Source organism: Orbicella faveolata, unplaced genomic scaffold, assembly GCF_042242905.1.
Source record: "Orbicella faveolata isolate gen_17 unplaced genomic scaffold, um_ofav_v1 contig_2, whole genome shotgun sequence".
NCBI classification, from domain to species: domain Eukaryota; kingdom Metazoa; phylum Cnidaria; class Anthozoa; order Scleractinia; family Merulinidae; genus Orbicella; species Orbicella faveolata.
This window is the reverse complement of record NW_028301547.1, coordinates 29513478-29530685: the sequence shown is the minus strand read 5'-3', so window position 1 is coordinate 29530685 and position 17208 is coordinate 29513478. Positions and strand designations below refer to the sequence as shown.

At 38.2% G+C, this 17208-nt stretch overlaps 3 protein-coding genes across 3 annotated transcripts; 2 read left to right on the top strand and 1 right to left on the bottom strand.

Annotated features, from left to right (window-relative positions):
* The first annotated feature begins 4030 nt into the window (after positions 1 to 4030).
* On the top strand, positions 4031 to 11818 carry LOC110063917 (meteorin-like protein). The gene is made up of 5 exons (XM_089290729.1): positions 4031 to 4178; positions 6083 to 6362; positions 8598 to 8968; positions 9635 to 9691; positions 10447 to 11818. The coding sequence occupies exons 2-5, from the start codon at positions 6247 to 6249 to the stop codon at positions 10761 to 10763; spliced, it is 861 nt and encodes a 286-aa protein (XP_089146855.1). The 5' UTR covers positions 4031 to 4178; positions 6083 to 6246; the 3' UTR covers positions 10764 to 11818.
* A 957-nt stretch (positions 11819 to 12775) lies between these two features.
* Positions 12776 to 14974, bottom strand: LOC110063903 (uncharacterized). Its single transcript, XM_020770899.2, has 3 exons — positions 14829 to 14974; positions 14083 to 14160; positions 12776 to 13057 (listed from the first exon to the last, which is right to left on the bottom strand). The coding sequence occupies exons 1-3, from the start codon at positions 14920 to 14922 to the stop codon at positions 12981 to 12983; spliced, it is 249 nt and encodes an 82-aa protein (XP_020626558.2). The 5' UTR covers positions 14923 to 14974; the 3' UTR covers positions 12776 to 12980.
* Positions 14975 to 15011: 37 nt separating this feature from the next.
* LOC110063901 (autophagy-related protein 101-like) lies at positions 15012 to 16950 on the top strand. Its single transcript, XM_020770898.2, has one exon. It carries the CDS (start codon positions 15036 to 15038, stop codon positions 15690 to 15692), a length of 657 nt encoding a protein of 218 aa, XP_020626557.2. The 5' UTR covers positions 15012 to 15035; the 3' UTR covers positions 15693 to 16950.
* Positions 16951 to 17208: the final 258 nt, after the last annotated feature.

The window sequence follows — 17208 nt, the reverse complement described above, 5'->3', positions numbered from 1 at the left end:
TTGATGTTTTTATACCTTAGCTGTTAGCGTGTGTGTTGCTCGAAACGTCCATCGCGAACCTTCAACCTCCAACAGTGATCTTTGTCCAATTTCTCCTTACTATTTGCACCAGTCCCTTAGTAAGGGGTATAAATAAGAACTCCGGATCTCATTTCAGGCCAGTTCGCGTAAGAATCCTTTGGCTTTTGGCAGCCGCAACAGGTTGTCTCTCTTTCTCGCTTGCTTCAACACGCTACTGCGCTTCTCTTTTCCCCTCCCTCCCTTTCCCCATCCTTTCACACTTTCAACTCACTCAAGCGCGGTCGTATTTCCCCGACTCTTATTCAGCGAGCGTGAAAGGGACTGTCGCGAATAGAATGCTATTAGTGGTGGAGTTAGATGAGGCGCCTATAACCATACTCCCATTTTGCCACCGCGATCCCCATAAAAGGGCTATTAGGGCGTAGTTTTGATAACAGCTAGCATTTACAAGAGAACAATCCTCTAATTTTTTGAACAAATTGTTTCTCAATGTCTCTACTGTTATTCTCAGATATCAACTTTCTTACGAAAAAATTGTTCCTTTCCTGCAAACTTTGATTATAATTTTTTCGCCATTTAGAACTACTGCATGTTATCTGAGGACGATTTTGAAAAGTTTTATTTGAAAGTCATTTTTATTGGAAAAGCATTTGGCAAACATGGCAGCTTTTCAGGGTCTTTCATTACAAAATGAATGCATTCGCATTGAACGAAATTTCCAACAGCACAAAGATGATTACATTAAACCCTAGGGAGTTAAGTTGTTCATTTAAACGAAAACTGAAAAGAAAACAGTCGAAGACAATGCAAACAAAGAGAAGTAATGCAACCAGAACGCAAATGGTTCAATTAAGACATCTTAATAGATTCAGACATGTTTCAGTTGTCCAAATGAATTTGTCGCAGTGTGAGACATATCTTTAGCGATTCACTGCACTGTAGGACCCATCACCTTTGTTGTTACACTGGGAACTATTTAGTTGAATCTTGTTTACAACACTAGAAAAGGGCGTCTTAAGCTACAGTAGGTACGTAAAATCTCATTCATTTTGCTTATTGTTCATAGTTTTATGTTCGTTTACGCACATTTACCTTGGTAAGCGTATAGCTGTACAGTTCTTGAACTCAAACTTTACGATAATAATTCGACTTGGCCAAACATAAATGGCCATGAGTAGCGCTAGCTTAGACGACGAGATCTCCTAGAGCGAGTTATAAGAAGTTAACTTGGTGCACGGCAAAATCAGAAAGCAGCGCCGCAATCAATAATTATTTTAAAATAGCTTTTTGCAGCTCTCTATAAAAGAAAGCATGCACAAATTGGTGCACTAGCTTTAGAAGATATCAACAGTGAATTTGACCTTGAATCCAATTAATAGATTTTCTTTAATTTAAAATATGTTTTCAACTGAGTCATTTCAATGACTTGAATTTGCAGGGGGCGTGACTAGCAAGTTAAAATCACATTTTTGTCAGTCTTTTTTTTTTTTTTTAAAGAAGTCTTATTATGATCCTTCAGGAGTTAACCGCTTGTACATACACGTACAAACATTTTAGACGAGCTGAATTTATAAAAACGAACTTGTTTTCTAAAGGGAACTGTATTAGTTCACAAGGTGATAATCACATACCTTTGAAGTCTATTTGAACTTTCACCAGATTCAATGACGCTAACATTTACATTTGTCAATGTCGGGTTTTGAAAAACCTCACCAGCTATATAAAATGATGGTAAACTTTTTCTACACGGTACACCGTTACTGTCAGCACGCTCTCCTTGTATCAATGTTTTTTTTTTTAATATCTGGTATATTTATGTATTTTGAGCACGCACTGGTTGATCTTGGTTTCTAGCTGGTCACATGTGCGAGCAGCGATACTAAATGTTTTTTACTTATGGCTGCTACACTCAGGGCACCAATTGGGGAAATCCCTCCCAACCTTGACAGTTTTTTTAAACGGCCCGGCAAAGAAATGATTTGTCGACCACAAAATATGAATATTTATCTATGATAGTACTAAATTAATAGTCCATTAAATTCATACCCGGTCCACACTATACCAGAGAAATTCGGAAACGGCGTTTTCACACTGAAAACGCATCAAATGTTTTCCGTTCACACTACGACGGAGAAATTTAAAAGTGCAACATTCACCGGTCATTTTGGCTTTGTGTTTGCAAAAATATTTGGGCAGGATAACTGCATGATATCAAATTCCTCCGGTTTGAAGAACGTTTTCGAAAAGCGATGTATGTTTACCGCCATTTTGGAAGGTTTAAACATTTGACAAACGTGGGGCACAACAGCAATGCACCACAAGCAGACAAAAATAAAATCAAATAAGCAAATAGGTTTTGTTTTTGATAAAAAGCTTAAACATTATTGCTAAAGCTGACTGGCCGGGACTGCACGGCAATCAGTGGCAGAAGAATTCAGAGACTTGGAAAATGATTTTCTCAACATGTAAAATAATTTCCTCGTTACGGAGGTAGTGTGACCGAGTGGTTAGGGCGCTGGACATGAAATCCCGAGGTCGCGGGTTCAAGTCCCGCTCTGGCCACTTAGCTGGAGTTGTTTCTCGTTAGACCCTAGTTTAACTCTTCCGTCATGCTTGTAAATAGCCAACTGGTCTGCTTCCAGGCAGTTGGTATTTTTAAGCCTATTATGTTTAGTTGATATATTTGTTTCTTTCAGTTTAAGTGAACTAGCTGTAGATGTAGCTAGCTAAGCGCTTTCGCCACCATAAACAACGACGCTTGAATTTTTTTTTCGTAAGGTATGTGTGTGTACACAAAATGGTTTCGAACAATGCCTCCCAAAATATCTTATTGTAATAAATTCAGCAAACGTACTGTTTTCCCTGTATACTATCGTACCCGGCAATTACGCATGCAAGCAAGCAACTTGTAAGAAAGCAAAACCTATATGGGGCCAACTGGCTTAGCAGGTTACTTTGGTATTTGCAGCATGGATGGCGGTTACCTAGGAGTACCGGCACTGATACTCCTTTCTATAAATGGGACATTTACCTGTTAAAAGTTTGACAGGTTGTTAGCAATTCACCGGAAACCATGTACTTATATTCATACTGTTACGCAGCAGAGAGAGGAACTGGCTCGAGAATAACATCTACCTCGAAAGCAAAACCCAAATGACGCCCCTGATCATGATTTAAACTTAAACACATGGGCTGAAGTCCAATGCAGTTATTTACCTGTGCGCCATCTACTGGTAAAATGGAAAATGAAAGTCAAAATAAAAAATGCTTCGTTCTGATGTGCCGGTCAGTAAATGCCCCATATTTTCAAAATCGACGTACAGTCTTTTCAAATTGCTCAAGTTACCAAAAATATAAGAAAAAAAATATGCATACCAGACACTGCTCTGAAAGAAAGCAGCTGTTTCTCTTTTATTTAAGGCATAACAAATATCAGTCATTAATTGATTTAGATTTCCATCTCATTGTTTCTTGCAAAACAGTTTGTTTTCTTCAGTTTCATTAGAGAATCAGTTCAGTTCCACCAGTTATTGGAAATGCTGATTATTTTCTTTAATCATACAACGGCACTCCTTAAAACTGTCTTTTCTTTCTCGTTGGCTATTTTTGTTAGGGATATATCGACTGCAAGTAAATCAATTAGCCGTGCCACATCAATAAAAATATCAATTTTGCGGTAAGTTTAGACAAAACAATAACATCTCTACACTTGTACAAAGCTCAAGCCTGAAAACAAATCACAAATCTTCACTTCAATTCAAGCGATCAACTCTTTTGTTTTTGTGTTGCGCGATTCAACTCAAAAAAACTAATTTAAAAACCTCTCGACTGCAACTAGTTCAGTTAGCGTAAATTATGAACGAACGAAAATCTCGGTAAAAGCTCGCTGGGGGACCTAACACGTGGCAATATCAGTAATCAGTTGCGAACTGTTCTTCATAAATATTCAAAACAACATGTTGCTATAGACTGGCAGATGTTCTACACGTGTTACGTCAGGCGGATATTAAAAATAGCATGTGTGAAAGAACACTACAGTACCTGATATCGAGTTCGATGTTAGTTAACAGGGCTTTCATTCGAACGGCTTCATTTTTGAATAATATAACATTTCTTGAACAGGTACAAGCGGGCGAAAACCATCTTCCCTTCAAAAGGTAAGCGAATGTAGGCTGCTTCATTTGTGATGAGGCATTTTGTCCTAAATCAGGATAAACGTTGATTGTTAAACTGTTAAATTTGAAATCAAGCTGACCGTTGAAAGCGCTTGCATGGCTATATTGCGCTTTGGAGCGTTGAGGTTGTTTTCTTGGCTTTCATCGCAAAGGCCTGATTCACTGAAGTCAGCAGCAGTCTGCATCAAGGTTGTTTCTTAAACACATTCAGTTTATAATTCATGATGGTGTATATTTTTGAAATTTCTTCCTCTTCCGGCCTTGCAATTATCCCACAGTGAGGAAATATAAATTTGAATGATTTCTCTTACTATTTCTGGATTGAAAACAGTTCTATTAATTGCAAGTTATTTTTTCCACATATTCTCAATAAGGACAGATACTTTATCACACACATTGCTTTGAAGAGAAGATCCGTTTTCTTTAAGATTTAGATTCAGAGCTGTAAGAAGGTAATTAATAAATCCCAATTTGACAAAGTGTATTACGCTTCAGCTTCTCTCTGTAAAACACAAATAAAATTGTATAGTCAAGGGTGAAACAAGAAAAACGCACACAACTTGGAACTTTTTCTGTTCTTGAATTCAGTATCAATTGAGGATCATAAGCATATATAAACCACGCCTATTTTCCTTGTGCGATTTTTAAAAATACTAGGTATTGCTAATTGCTGAATTGTTTTCAAAATTCAAGTTTCAAAATTTCTCATTTTAATGGGCGCCTAATCATTATATGATGTTTGCGAGGCTGTTAATTTATTGAATACGACGAAGGACAATTTGATATTCAAACTGACTAGCATTGGTCAGTGACGCACTTTCGTTTGCGGCGAAAACAAAAATAACGAAAGTTCTCTCTCCCCCGTGTTAAATCGTTTTTTTTTCTTTTTCGGGTGCAGCGTTTTTAGCAGGTAAAAAATTGACTTTTTCATCTTTTTAGACATTCAGCAAGTTATCATTGATAGTAATATGAATATTTTAAAATGCTCTTTGCTTTAGGTAAATGATGTTGTTTTCCGTATGTAAACATCTCCAGTAAAATTTATTAAACTTTGATTTGAAACTACTTGTCAAGGTAAGCTGTAAATAGAAAAATCGCAATTCCGGTATTTTACACTTCAAAGAAATTAGCTTATCTTTTAGGACAAAAAAACTTACTTTAGTGGCGAAGAAGGTTTGATTTTTAAAACTACGTTTGTCATGAAATACTGGTAAAGTGGAAGGCAATATGAGGTACTGTGCGGTTTTAGTCTTCCTTGTTTGTCTTGCGAAGACAGAGCCATTTAACCACATGTAATGAAAACATATTTTTGTGAGACTACCCGTTTTGCCTCAGTAACCGAATGCAATAATGATAAAGGGCAATTCAGAACTTCGTTTCAAATTAAAATGACTTGAACAGGCGGCGTTTTCACTGGAACAAAAGTTCATGATTTTAAGCTCTAGCGCCGGAAACAAACTGAAAACGATACATGAAAATTTAATCAAATTTGTCCCGAATTATTGTTATTTTTGAACTGCAATTTAAAATGGATGGCCTTTTCAGTACAGGATCTTTAAGCCGTTCAATGTCTGAATATTTAAATGTTCAGTATTTGATCAGGGTTTCATTTGGCCGAGTACGAGAGGTAAAGGGAACGGCACGCGACAAACCGCCTGTGTCAAATGTATTCAGGGTCTATTCACAAAAGCGAGCTGCCTCGCAACGTTTTTCCCACGAAAGACCATGCGAGTGACAAGCTGTCTCTATTCTTCTTTATTGCATCATAGCAACTTTACACAACAAATCCGCTCTCGTAAAAGCTCCAATTGATATGCAAATCCCGCCCAAGTCGCAAGGACCTCAGGTACTTGAATGAGTTGTTTTGTTTTCTTTCATAATAACAGCATTATCGGTCTCCCAGGAGGGAAAGCACCGCTCTACCATTGGACCGTTTATCACAACTGTGGTTATCGAAATACTTGTGCCTCGTGCCATTAGAAGAGCAAATTAACATCAGTGTTTCCAGTTCACTTCATTAACGACAAGCCGCCAACCTTACCTCATAGCGATGGAGTACACTGCGGATCTCAAAATACTCTGTGCTCTGTTGTTTTGGACTGTCTTGCTCCCTCATATCTTCGTTTGTTCAACTAGCTTAGCAGAGGACTGTATCTGGAGAGGAAGGTGAGAAAAACAGTTCACTTTTAACAGTTTATTGAGAACAGCAACCATCAGTCACTAATTAGAGAATGCTGAAAATTTTAATTTAGCGCGTGTCACAAACAACTGCGTCAGGAAACTACGTCTGCAACTGTGGTTTCACATCCTTCACGCAGTCGAGGCTATCGGAAATTTGAAAACACACGAACTGACAAACTCTTATGTAGTGTGATTCTCTGCCAGGCCCTAGATATGTCCACGGCACAATTATTACAGACTTCACGAAAAAATACAGATGTTAAGTGGCTTTGTTATGACAACTTCGATCAGTATAAATTGCTGTTTACAGAGTGAACGGAAGAAACAACCATTAGTTCTTTATGGTTCCTAGAATAGGAACAAGCTACATTTAACTTAGTAAATTCCATCTTGGAGGCAAACTGTTCCACGCACGTAAGTCGTGTACCACGCACGAGTGATTTCAGTAGAATTTGAAAAATTTGCGACGAATTTTTGAGTTGACAAGTTTGCCAAACGTAGTTCTCAACGTTTCAATCCGAAGCCGTATCTTTTTCAATACTACATCTTTCCAACCGGAGGCCTTTTCTTTTGAAATAATGCCACGATAACGTTCGCAGTATATTACAAACGCGTGTTATTTTCTCTTTTTTCCCCGAGTGTTAGCTTTCTGTTATGGCACGTGCTTCTCTTTTGTGTCGAAATAACTATTGTTCGCTTTGCGCTAACAAAAGGAATTGCTAGGGCAGATTTTACGTTTTGCTTCCCAGGGCTTCGCTATTGTCCTCCTCGCTTCTTTTTATTGTTTTTCCATAAACCACAGAACGTGGAAAACACATGTTCACAAACAACAAGAAGAAACCGTTGTCAATGAAGCTCTGTCAGCTTTCCTTATTTAGACACTAAACAAGTTAGTGCAATCAAAATATAACCGCCAGCTAAGAAACGTACAACCCTTCCGGTCCAATATCTTAAAATGTTTAAGTGAAGTGCTTGCATGCACGTTCGTTCTCACATAAATAATTTAAGAACTTTTTTCTCGAAGCTAATCAAACTAGTGTAGTTCAAAAGGACCCAACAATTGAATCCAAGAGTCGGTGAAGAACATCGTTTAATAGAAAAAGAATAGGAAGTATTCGAAATGTTTGACTTCAGGGGATAGTTAGGTTAGTCAATAAAGCCTAACACATTAGTGGTAGAAAGATCGCGCCTGATATCCTATATCATTAACTGAGGCAAACAATAACGAATGTAAGAACTTTGCAGGGACAAAATGTTAAGTACCTTTTATGATATATAGTTTTTCTGTTGTTGTTTTAAAATCAAACAGGAAGAACTATTTCTACTTGACTGTTTAATATTTGACAAATTTTTACAATATCGTAATGGCAATTGAAAATATAGTTTAAAACCTGTTCGTATTTTTTTTTATATATAGCTCGTTTCTTTATCAAAAGAAATTCTTGAAGTGCCATGCACTCGTTCGTTACTTTGCCATCTGATGTTTCCGTTAAATAACGTCTTTTAGCGCCAGAAAACAGTATTGATTTGTTTATCTGTGAAATAATAACGTAGGACTGTTCGCATAATGGCGACCGTGAATCAGTTTTTCTCTCTGCTTGAAAAATAAAAACTTTTCGGTGACTTTTCATCGATTGGTCCACATGCAAACCATGATGTCTTTTTTCGTCATTAGTGGACCGAAACGAAAGTCACTTGAACGAAAGAGAATTCAGTCCAATATTTATCCATCTGTTTGACAGGTATAAACGATTGCGGTGGAGAGGTCTTTCAACTAATTACAGCTAACTAAAAAAAAAATCATTCATAGTTTGCATTGCTGTGGTTTATTAATTACATCATAGTGTTTGGAAATGAATGTTTAAACTGCCTCAATTAGACTTTCCCGGGGAATTTCAGTTTGAGTCCTTGAACAAGCTTCCAATAGAAACAAAATACATTGCAACGAGAAAACACATGGCTGTCAGAATGAGACTAGCTTTCATGGCTTGCAATGTTTCTTGTGTGGTAGTAAAACCGACCGCAAGGAAACTGGGGAAGACGGAAGTCCTACCCATTCTCCTCGCAGCTTAATCAGTCCATATTTTGCCCCGTCGTGCGCGTGCGCTCTAGCGAAACAGTCTACTATGCAGGGTACCATAAGTCGGCGGTTGGGAAAACTTTGGTTGAGTTCTATGGCCAATTCTGTTTTGAACATTACGTTTTGTTATCTCCTTTTAGCGGTCTCCCCCGTCAGGAAAAGCCCTCTGTTGTGAGTATAGAAACAAAGTGTCACCTGGGAGAGCTTCACTGGGCTGAACCATTTGGCGGCCTGCGAGTCACGTTCAGCCCACGTGATGTGCACGCCGATTATAAACTGTGCTTTACTGCCCGACATCCTGGCGTCAGGATTTACCAGGAACATCTACAGAGCTTGACATTGCTGACAGGAGCGACTGAAAATGTGTCAAGAAATGCAGTTTGTGTAAAGAGCAAAGCAGGGCAGAGTCTGGTGCTGTACTTGGAAACGCAGGAAGACCAAAAAATGACCCAATTAAATTACACGGTGCTTGTAAATGGAAGAAAGAGGCCAAGAAATGAAAGACGAAAAGGTAAGAGAAATAAGGTGAAATGAAAGTAAACGCCGTGTCTATTTTTGCACTGACAAGTTGCAGACAGCCTCTGCACACGTTTTGTAGCCTTGTATGAATTGCCGTACAACCCATTCTAAGTAAAACGTAACGTGACTAAGTGACAGGACCGTGTCTGTGAAGGAGACTTGACCGGCACTAATTTTAGGGAGCGCAGTTATAAATAACTTTCCAGAAAAGAGAAGAGAAGCCCAAAGGAGCCCCCCTCGGGAAGACACCGGCTCAACTCTCTGGTTACACTGAACTATGAACTGAATGACTCTCCAACTTTCACCTGTTCCCCTTATTACGGTACTTTCTTTTCTTTTTTCTTTTCTTTTCTTTTTTTTTTTTTTTTTCACGATGCGATTTCTAACCCGGGACAACTTAAACCGCGGAATGGAACAAAAGAATTCCAACCACTTCTAGATCAACGAGCCAATCAGGTTCAACACAAAATTCGCTGTATTCGTCTCTTCTTCCCTGCAGTATGCGTTTGTTTCCATACATTAGTGGACGCAGTTACGGCACTAAGTCGCACTATAAAATTGCAAAGTTGTAATCAGCGGTAACACGCACAGTATTTACATTTGTGTGACATTTGTGTTGGGGTTTCTAATCAGAGGATGTTTGTTTGGTCATTTCCAGCATGCAGGCCTTGTAAATACTCAGTGCTACTCAAATCTCTCTGCAAAGGCAACTTTGGTAAGTATTGTTCTTAAATAAATCGTAATTTGCTTGCTCACAATTTTCACTGGGTTTTGGCTTAGCTCGTAATTTGTTCAGAACAGGAAACTTTGCTCTGTTTGGCTAGAAAATAATACATATAGCGTCCTTATGTTCTGCGCCAGGTTTGTACATTTTAATTTCTCGGGGCAGGCTGGACCCAGATGCTCGCGAGCCTCAACCGATTCGGTGGGAGAATGGAGAGGAGCGCAAATTTTTTCCTTTACTCCATTCTCCTCGGTGTTTGCATGCTCAGCTCGGACGTTTGGAGCTTTGGTTTTGTTACTAGTCTGTTATTTCTTTTTACGAGTTATTTTTCTTCGTGCACGAGAAAGCGGCCTTGCGGTCGGGCTCTTTTCAAATTAAAACCCCTGCGGTTAATACTTTTGCTTATTGGGATATCGACGAACCCAAGTCAATATATAGAGTCTGTGGGGTGAGAACAGAGTAGCTTTCGTTGGAAAGAATTAAAAGACTGTAGGTTGTGCGGAGACTAATGTAACTTTGAAGTAAACTGTTTCATTTGTCAAAACAGAAACAAGTGTCGGCTTATCTCCCTCGGCTTTAAGTGTAAGTTAATTTGAAAGTTTGAAGCTTGATTTTCTCCCCTTAGGATGAATGAATGAATGAATGAGACTTTATTCGAAAGTGACAATAGTATTTAGCTTAAAAAAACTAATTGGGGACACGATCTAAGAAGTCTTATTTTATCAATTCCCTTTCCTCTCTTCTAGTTGTCCGTGGATACATCAAGACACTCTTCCCTGTCGGAGATGGCCAAAGTGAACAAGCTAATGTCATAGCCACGGAAGTTATCCGACAAGAGAACTATATTTTCGTAAAAAGCAGTGAAACGGATAATGAATACACCGCTTCTATCAATGTTCCAAGCGGCTGCCACTGGAAAGAAACGGAAGATCGGCTTTACTTACTGACGGGAAATCTTAAAAGTGGAAGAGGTCCGGTGCTGCAGTGTCATATTAAAGAGACGGCTTGGTTGAAAGTTCTGAAGGAAGACATTTTGCATCTTTGCAGTGTGGTCCAGTTTTAAACAGCGTTGAAGATTCACTTAGAGTCTTAGCTGCTGTCCACAGTACAAACAGTGTACAACTGACCTTTTTCCTTGGAGGGAACCTATTCTACGGGAGTTGATCACGAATAAACCTGCAGTTTTGTTGCTTAGTAACACAAAATACGTGGAAACGAGATGTTGAAATGACAACAGGACCACTAAATATCGGAAAGTCGTCAGGTTGTCTTTCGGCGAAGAACTCTGAAAAAAAAAACACTCGCTCCAAGTAGGTCTAGCCTTTAAACCAAAATTATATAGCCAAAGATCCACGCGAAACGCACCTGATTTTTTTTCGCTAAAGCAAAACAGTGTTGATGGGTCTCTTAGTAAGTACAAAGGATACACTTGCATTGCGACATTTTAGCTGAAGTTAAATTTCAAAAATATTTCAATGCAGAAAACAACAACAACAACTAAAAAGCTCGAGCTGAGTTGAATGCAAATACTTCCAGTGCGCAAATATACAAAAACGTAAAAGCTTGCGAGAAGTCTTCTTCCAGCTGCTATAGATATGAAATGTTTCAATTGTTAACGATTTATTCAACGAGTATAGAACGTTACCAGACGAACCCAAAAAAATTGGGGAATAGATCGAGAATGAAATGAGAGATCATTACAGGGAAAGGAGACAATACAACAAAGTACTCGAGGTTGCCTTCCCTTTACAATTGACAATTTCAGGAAAGCCGACCGACATGATATATTCTCACTGGTTGCAAAAACCCAAAAAACTCATCCCCATTTGATTTTAAAAGCCTTAATTCCAAAGGCATTTTGTCTAAATGGATATATAACGCCCTCTTGTTTTAAATGTAACAGGACATAAAAGTAGCATGAAATTTAAGAATGTCTATAAATCGAACGATCTAATTAATTTAAAGGTAAAAAGTATACGTTATTTATAGATGTAAATATTGTACAAAAGCCAAGTCAGACTTGAAATGTAATGAAACTAGGCCCTCTTATGGAAGCATATGTATGGAAAATTAATATACTCAATACGTGTTTGATTAAAATCAGACTTCTATGCGAAATGTTTTTTTTTTTGTAAGGTACTTTACCCAAGTGCCTAAACGACTGAGGGGAGTAGGGAGTGGTTTGGCATCCCTAAATTACATTTCAGTCTTTTGTCATGTTAGGTCAGTGAATAACCATGCCACATGAGGGACATTATATTTCTACTTTTTCTCTCTATTCCTGCCCAAAGTTATCTGTAGGATTTACCAATGTTTGTGCTAACTCCAATTTGTTAGTCATGTTAGTCCATCCTCACCCTAATAACACTGTCTTGCCCAAAAACACAACACAGGGGGTCCATCTTGAGTCTAGGAGACCACTGAACTACAGGAGAGGTCAATCTCATGGTTACACACCTTGTTTATGGAGCGTAATTCATGTGTGCCAGGGAGGATCATTAGCTAATAAAAAATGGTTATAATAGTGTAGCATAGTAACATACGTTTACTAGCGTTCTATCACGAATGCTATTCTCTTATTGGTTATGCTCCTCACTATCTATTCTGTTGTAGATCGTGAGTAGCCTGGCAGTGTGCAGTTAACAAAATGGCAGCCACTTTGAGGTAGACATTATTCTGACACCAACAACAGAATAACTCTAAAATTAACTCAGCCACTCAAAAAAAAAAAAAAAAAAGTGCATGCATGCATGATGAGTGTTCAGTAACAGTGTTTGCAATGAATTCAAATTATTTTTGTCGCTTGTTTGTTGCACTGTTCAAGTCAATAAAATTTTAGGCCAATCAAAATCTGTGTTCCAACGGCTGACATTTACGTTGCCAAAACATGAATTGTGAGATAAAAAATAAATTCTTGTGGTCTAAAATCATGCTGTGATTGGTAGAAAAGTTTGACGAAGCCCCGGTTGAAGTCACTGCGGTGTAATATAACTACCTCAATTACATTAATTAATACCTTGTTGGTTGTTTTTCAACAACTTGTCGGTAGCACTACAAAAAAAGTGTATTCCACCATTGTACAAGAAGACAACCTTTATTTGAAGTGATGATGATGCACAATACATACTGTATGTTCACCTTGAAAACTAAATTCAAATTAACAAGAAACAAAGTAAGTTTCCTTCTATCTCAGCAATGAGAGAAGTCTCACACATAAAACGAACTAATCAATCTTCGAGTAATCCATACAAAGGGTTTTTCACTTGGAATGTCTTGTTCCTCAGAAAATAAATTTTACATCCTTCAACTCTCCATGAGTATCATAAAAAGTCATATTTTTCCCTTCCAGTTGTGGATCTGCAAAAAAATAACACCCAGATCAACATCATGATAAAAAAACCTCTCCCTATTTCTTACCATAAAAATTTTGGTTTCCAGTTAACTCTCATTTAACCTCTTCCAAGCATTCACTTAGTTTGGGTGCAGTGCGAAAAATGAAGCACAAAAAAATAGAGAAAAAGTGCAGTGCAGGAAGGCTCTTTGCACCAAGCCTCTCTGTCTTTTTTGTTCAGCCCCGGCTCAAGGCCTTATGCATCCCATGGTGCAACAAGGACAGATGATGATGATTGCCACAGCTAACTGAATGCCTGGAAAACCCTCACTCTCTCTCTGAACACAGTAGCCTGCGACCAGGGTCTAATGCGCTGCCGTACTATAAATGAAGATAGGAGACGAGGTGGAAAGCTAAATGAGCTGGCAAGGGCCTGGCATACATTGTAAAAAAAATGAGCACCTGCCTGGATACCAGTGTTTCCAGAGTACAGCACTCGCCTGTGAATGCAGTGTTCTGATAAGATTAAATTACTTGCGTTCTCTGTGCATGAACAGGAAAAAGCAGTGAATTGTCTTCCTGCTGTAGGAGGAAGTATTTTTGAAGGAGTCCTGTCTGGTGTTGAACCATGGCTGGCAGCTGATGCTTACTTCAAGTAGGAGAGCTGTTTGTGAGGACCTCTGAATCTTTTTTTGTAATGTTTTTTATCTCATCAAAAACCCTGAGCGAGTTCCGTATTTTTCAAGCACATGGATTACACACTTGTCTTAACAAACCAGATGATTTCTCATTCCTGGTTGGCTCACTTTGCTTGCCAGCTCATCAGTGACAGTTTTTAAAAATAATGGCAGAGACATAATAGTTAGAGAACTTGTTCTTTAAACAGAAAGGATTGATGAAGAATTCTTGTCATATTAAAGTACCCATAATTTCAACCTCACTGAATTTTCTGTCTAATTTGTAGTCATCTACAGTACAACAAGAGCTTCATCTCTAACCTGCTCACTTTCAAAAAGAAGCAGAAAGCTCAGTGTATAAATATCTAACTTACATGGGTAGACACGGGGTATTGACCTCATTGTTTCAATGGTATCCTTTGTCCAGGGACTGAGCAATGCTATCAAAGGACCTACAAGAGAAGAAATTAAGGACAAGACACTCAATCAGCGTTTTCTATCACTGTTCCATCATGGAATTATGGTTTTCGTCTATCAACTCTGCTGTGTGACTCATAAAAATTGCCTTGTGAGAGTGCCAATCCAGAAAATATCTATACCAAGCCTGGACGACAACTGGAAATTCCTAGGAGAAGAGAAGTCTTGAAAGCCAAAATTTTTGAGGGAAGTATAATGCTAAACTGGAAAATACCGCACAGGGAAGGAGGGGAAGGGGGGAGGGGGAAGAGTCTCCAGCTAAAATACTTTCCATGGGAGGGTATAAATATTTCTGGGGCAATACAATCTAAAAATTAGTATAAAAACTCTCAACTGTATAACTGTTTAAACAGCGAATCAATATCGCAAGTGCTACAGTAATGTTTGGAATACGCAACATCTCTTTTTCTTCAGTTATGTTGTTGTTCTTAACTAAAACATCTTTTGTTAATTGAATTGAAAATTCAAATCTTGTGATCGTAAATATCGTGTTAAAAGGCAAAACTTCGTCGATAATAGATGGAGGACTTCTGAATTCTAATTGCGTATTTGTATACAATTTGTTCAGTACAGCTAAACAGATTTAAACCTGCATATCCACTCATTTAGATTGAGTAAAAGCAATCCATAGTTAGCATATTACCTGAGAATCCAAACACACATGACATGAATACCACAGGCTCCCTTCCCCAAGCATATCTGAGCCAGTCAACTGACCTCCTCCACATACCCGCCATGTTGAATTCGCCCAACAGGCAAAGTAGTTCCCAGGGTCTCGTCCTTTCTCATTGACAAAAAGAAAGAGCAAAGACTGGGAACGACAGTCTTATCGGTGGAGGAAAAAACAATCATGAATGCCCGATCGCAAGTGTTTGAAATGTCTGTCGAAGGAAGACAGATCGAAGAAGTAATCTTGAGTATATTCCACTCGATTTTGCTTCATAGAACGTCTGGCAAGTTTAGCTACAAAAGAGAAGGATCTTATAGCATTGGAACCGTGGGAATGGTGGATGTGGATTGTGATTTTGTAGATTCTACCTACGTTCGCGTAGATTCGGATGATTTACACCGTGCCTTGAAACGACAGGTTGCGGAATTTAGAGAGTCCCTTAAGAGTCCCGAAGGTCTGAGGAGCGGGCAGATATCTCTGGAATTTTATCAGAAAAAGAAAGCGCGTTGGCCGTTTGGAATGGAAAATATCCCTTGGGAAATTTGGACGGTGAAATTAAATGTCGTCACCCTTGCTAACGAACACGAAAGGCAGATTTGCCGAGAAAAAGTTGGTGAAGCTCTTGCTGAAAAAATAATCTGTATTGCTGGAGTCATGAACAGGCCGGAATACGTGCCTAAAATGCCAAACCAATCAGACGTTGCTAATGTTTTTGACGTGAGTTTCAAAGACGTTCAACCTTATCTCCATAAATTTAGTTACCAGGCTTCCGATCAACCGTCACAGTCAGTTGGAACAACAATGAAGAGACTTTTACTAGACACATTTTCCTATTGAGATACCCATCACCCCCCCCCCCCCCCCCTTAAAAAAAATCACTGGTTTGAAAGTTGTTACCATGGAAAATGATATGTAAAATTTTCTGTCACCTTGTTTTGTTCATAAATTAAAAGAGGGATAAATTTCATGCTGAGATTGGTTGAAGTTCATTAGGCGTCAATGGAATAAAGCTTTATCAAAAGTTGTTCACACGAAGAGACAATCAGCTATATTTAGTTGATTATACAAAACTCCAACTTTTCCCTTGCTCAAACCAGTTCAATTAAGTCAATGGGAGAAATCATGATCTTAAATACATTTGTTCTTGATTATGAACACTGATTCTTTAATATAAATATGTACTTCATATTGGAATGTGATACCGTATCAGAGGACTTATCACTGGCTGTTCCAGGACTTACCTCTGGCTAGCCAGCCTCAAAACATCTGTATAAAGCGTAAAGTCTCTTTATGATATACTACATACATAACATGATATATCTGGTGAGCCCTCGGAGACCAGTAAAGCTAAACATAAGAGGTTTCTGGCTCAGACTGGATCAACTTGGACACTGATTAAATAATTGGTATAAGAATTGCAACTATTCAAGAACAAGGTATAAACGAAAGTTGTTAAATTCTTATTTGAATCAGTGATCTGAGTTGATCCCATCCAAGTGTTGTACCAGTCCAAAGGTTTGTGTGTTATGTAACAGAGGGGACTGATAGGTGATTTGTAATAATTAAATATCATTGTTATATAATATGGTGTTACTTCAAGCTTTAGAAAAACTGAAGACCTTTTCTTTCTCTCCTATCTTTGCCAGGCTTGCGTACAAAGATCTTTCTTTCTCCTTTGTTATCAGTCAGGTCCATCCATAAAGGGTTCCATCAATCGATGACATCTTAGCATGAACATGTAGTGAAAAAACTCAAGACTGCTTTTGAAGTTTGGAAGACTATAATGCAAACTCTTTTGTCCACCGTTTTATAGAGTTGCAAAAATGTCTGATGAAGTTTGAGTAAAACTTCAAATCAGGAGTCCCAGACAAACTTGATAACCAACTGTCACTGAACTACTTTGAGTTGAAGTTGGCATTACATATAGCCAAACTTTAAATGATTAATGATAAATCATGCAGAGGTTGAATTACTCAATTTATTGAAAATTTTGCTTTTATGAAACATACTTAACCTTCATACTAAGAAAAAAAAATCAATGTACTGACTGGATAGACAATAATTCAACAACAATAAAAATGCTACTTACTTATGATTTATGCTATTTCATGATGTGTTCATGCCTACCTGATTCAAAGAGAAAATGTTGCTTCAGGTGGGGATTTTTTTCTTATTGTTCATTCAAAACAGACATTCAAATGAGTGTTAAAATATACAACAGTACAAGGACCACTTGACAAATACACAATGGACAATTCATTTTCTACTTGCAGTAGCCTACATCTGGTGTAATAAACTCTAACATAATTATAAACGAGAATGGTAAACTTTCAAGCAGCTGATGGGTCATGAG

Excerpts from the sequence above, each read along its gene's own strand:
- LOC110063901 (XM_020770898.2), top strand. The coding sequence starts at position 15,036 with ATGAATGCCCGATCGCAAGTGTTTGAAATGTCTGTCGAAGGAAGACAG.
- LOC110063903 (XM_020770899.2), bottom strand. The coding sequence starts at position 14,922 with ATGGCGGGTATGTGGAGGAGGTCAGTTGACTGGCTCAGATATGCTTGG. Across the intron at positions 14,161-14,828 it reads ATGTGTGTTTGGATTCTCAG|GTCCTTTGATAGCATTGCTC; the intron begins GTAATATGCTAA and ends CTTCTCTTGTAG. Across the intron at positions 13,058-14,082 it reads AATACCCCGTGTCTACCCAT|ATCCACAACTGGAAGGGAAA; the intron begins GTAAGTTAGATA and ends ATTTTTTTGCAG.
- LOC110063917 (XM_089290729.1), top strand. The coding sequence starts at position 6,247 with ATGGAGTACACTGCGGATCTCAAAATACTCTGTGCTCTGTTGTTTTGG. Across the intron at positions 6,363-8,597 it reads GACTGTATCTGGAGAGGAAG|CGGTCTCCCCCGTCAGGAAA; the intron begins GTGAGAAAAACA and ends ATCTCCTTTTAG. Across the intron at positions 9,692-10,446 it reads TCTCTGCAAAGGCAACTTTG|TTGTCCGTGGATACATCAAG; the intron begins GTAAGTATTGTT and ends CCTCTCTTCTAG.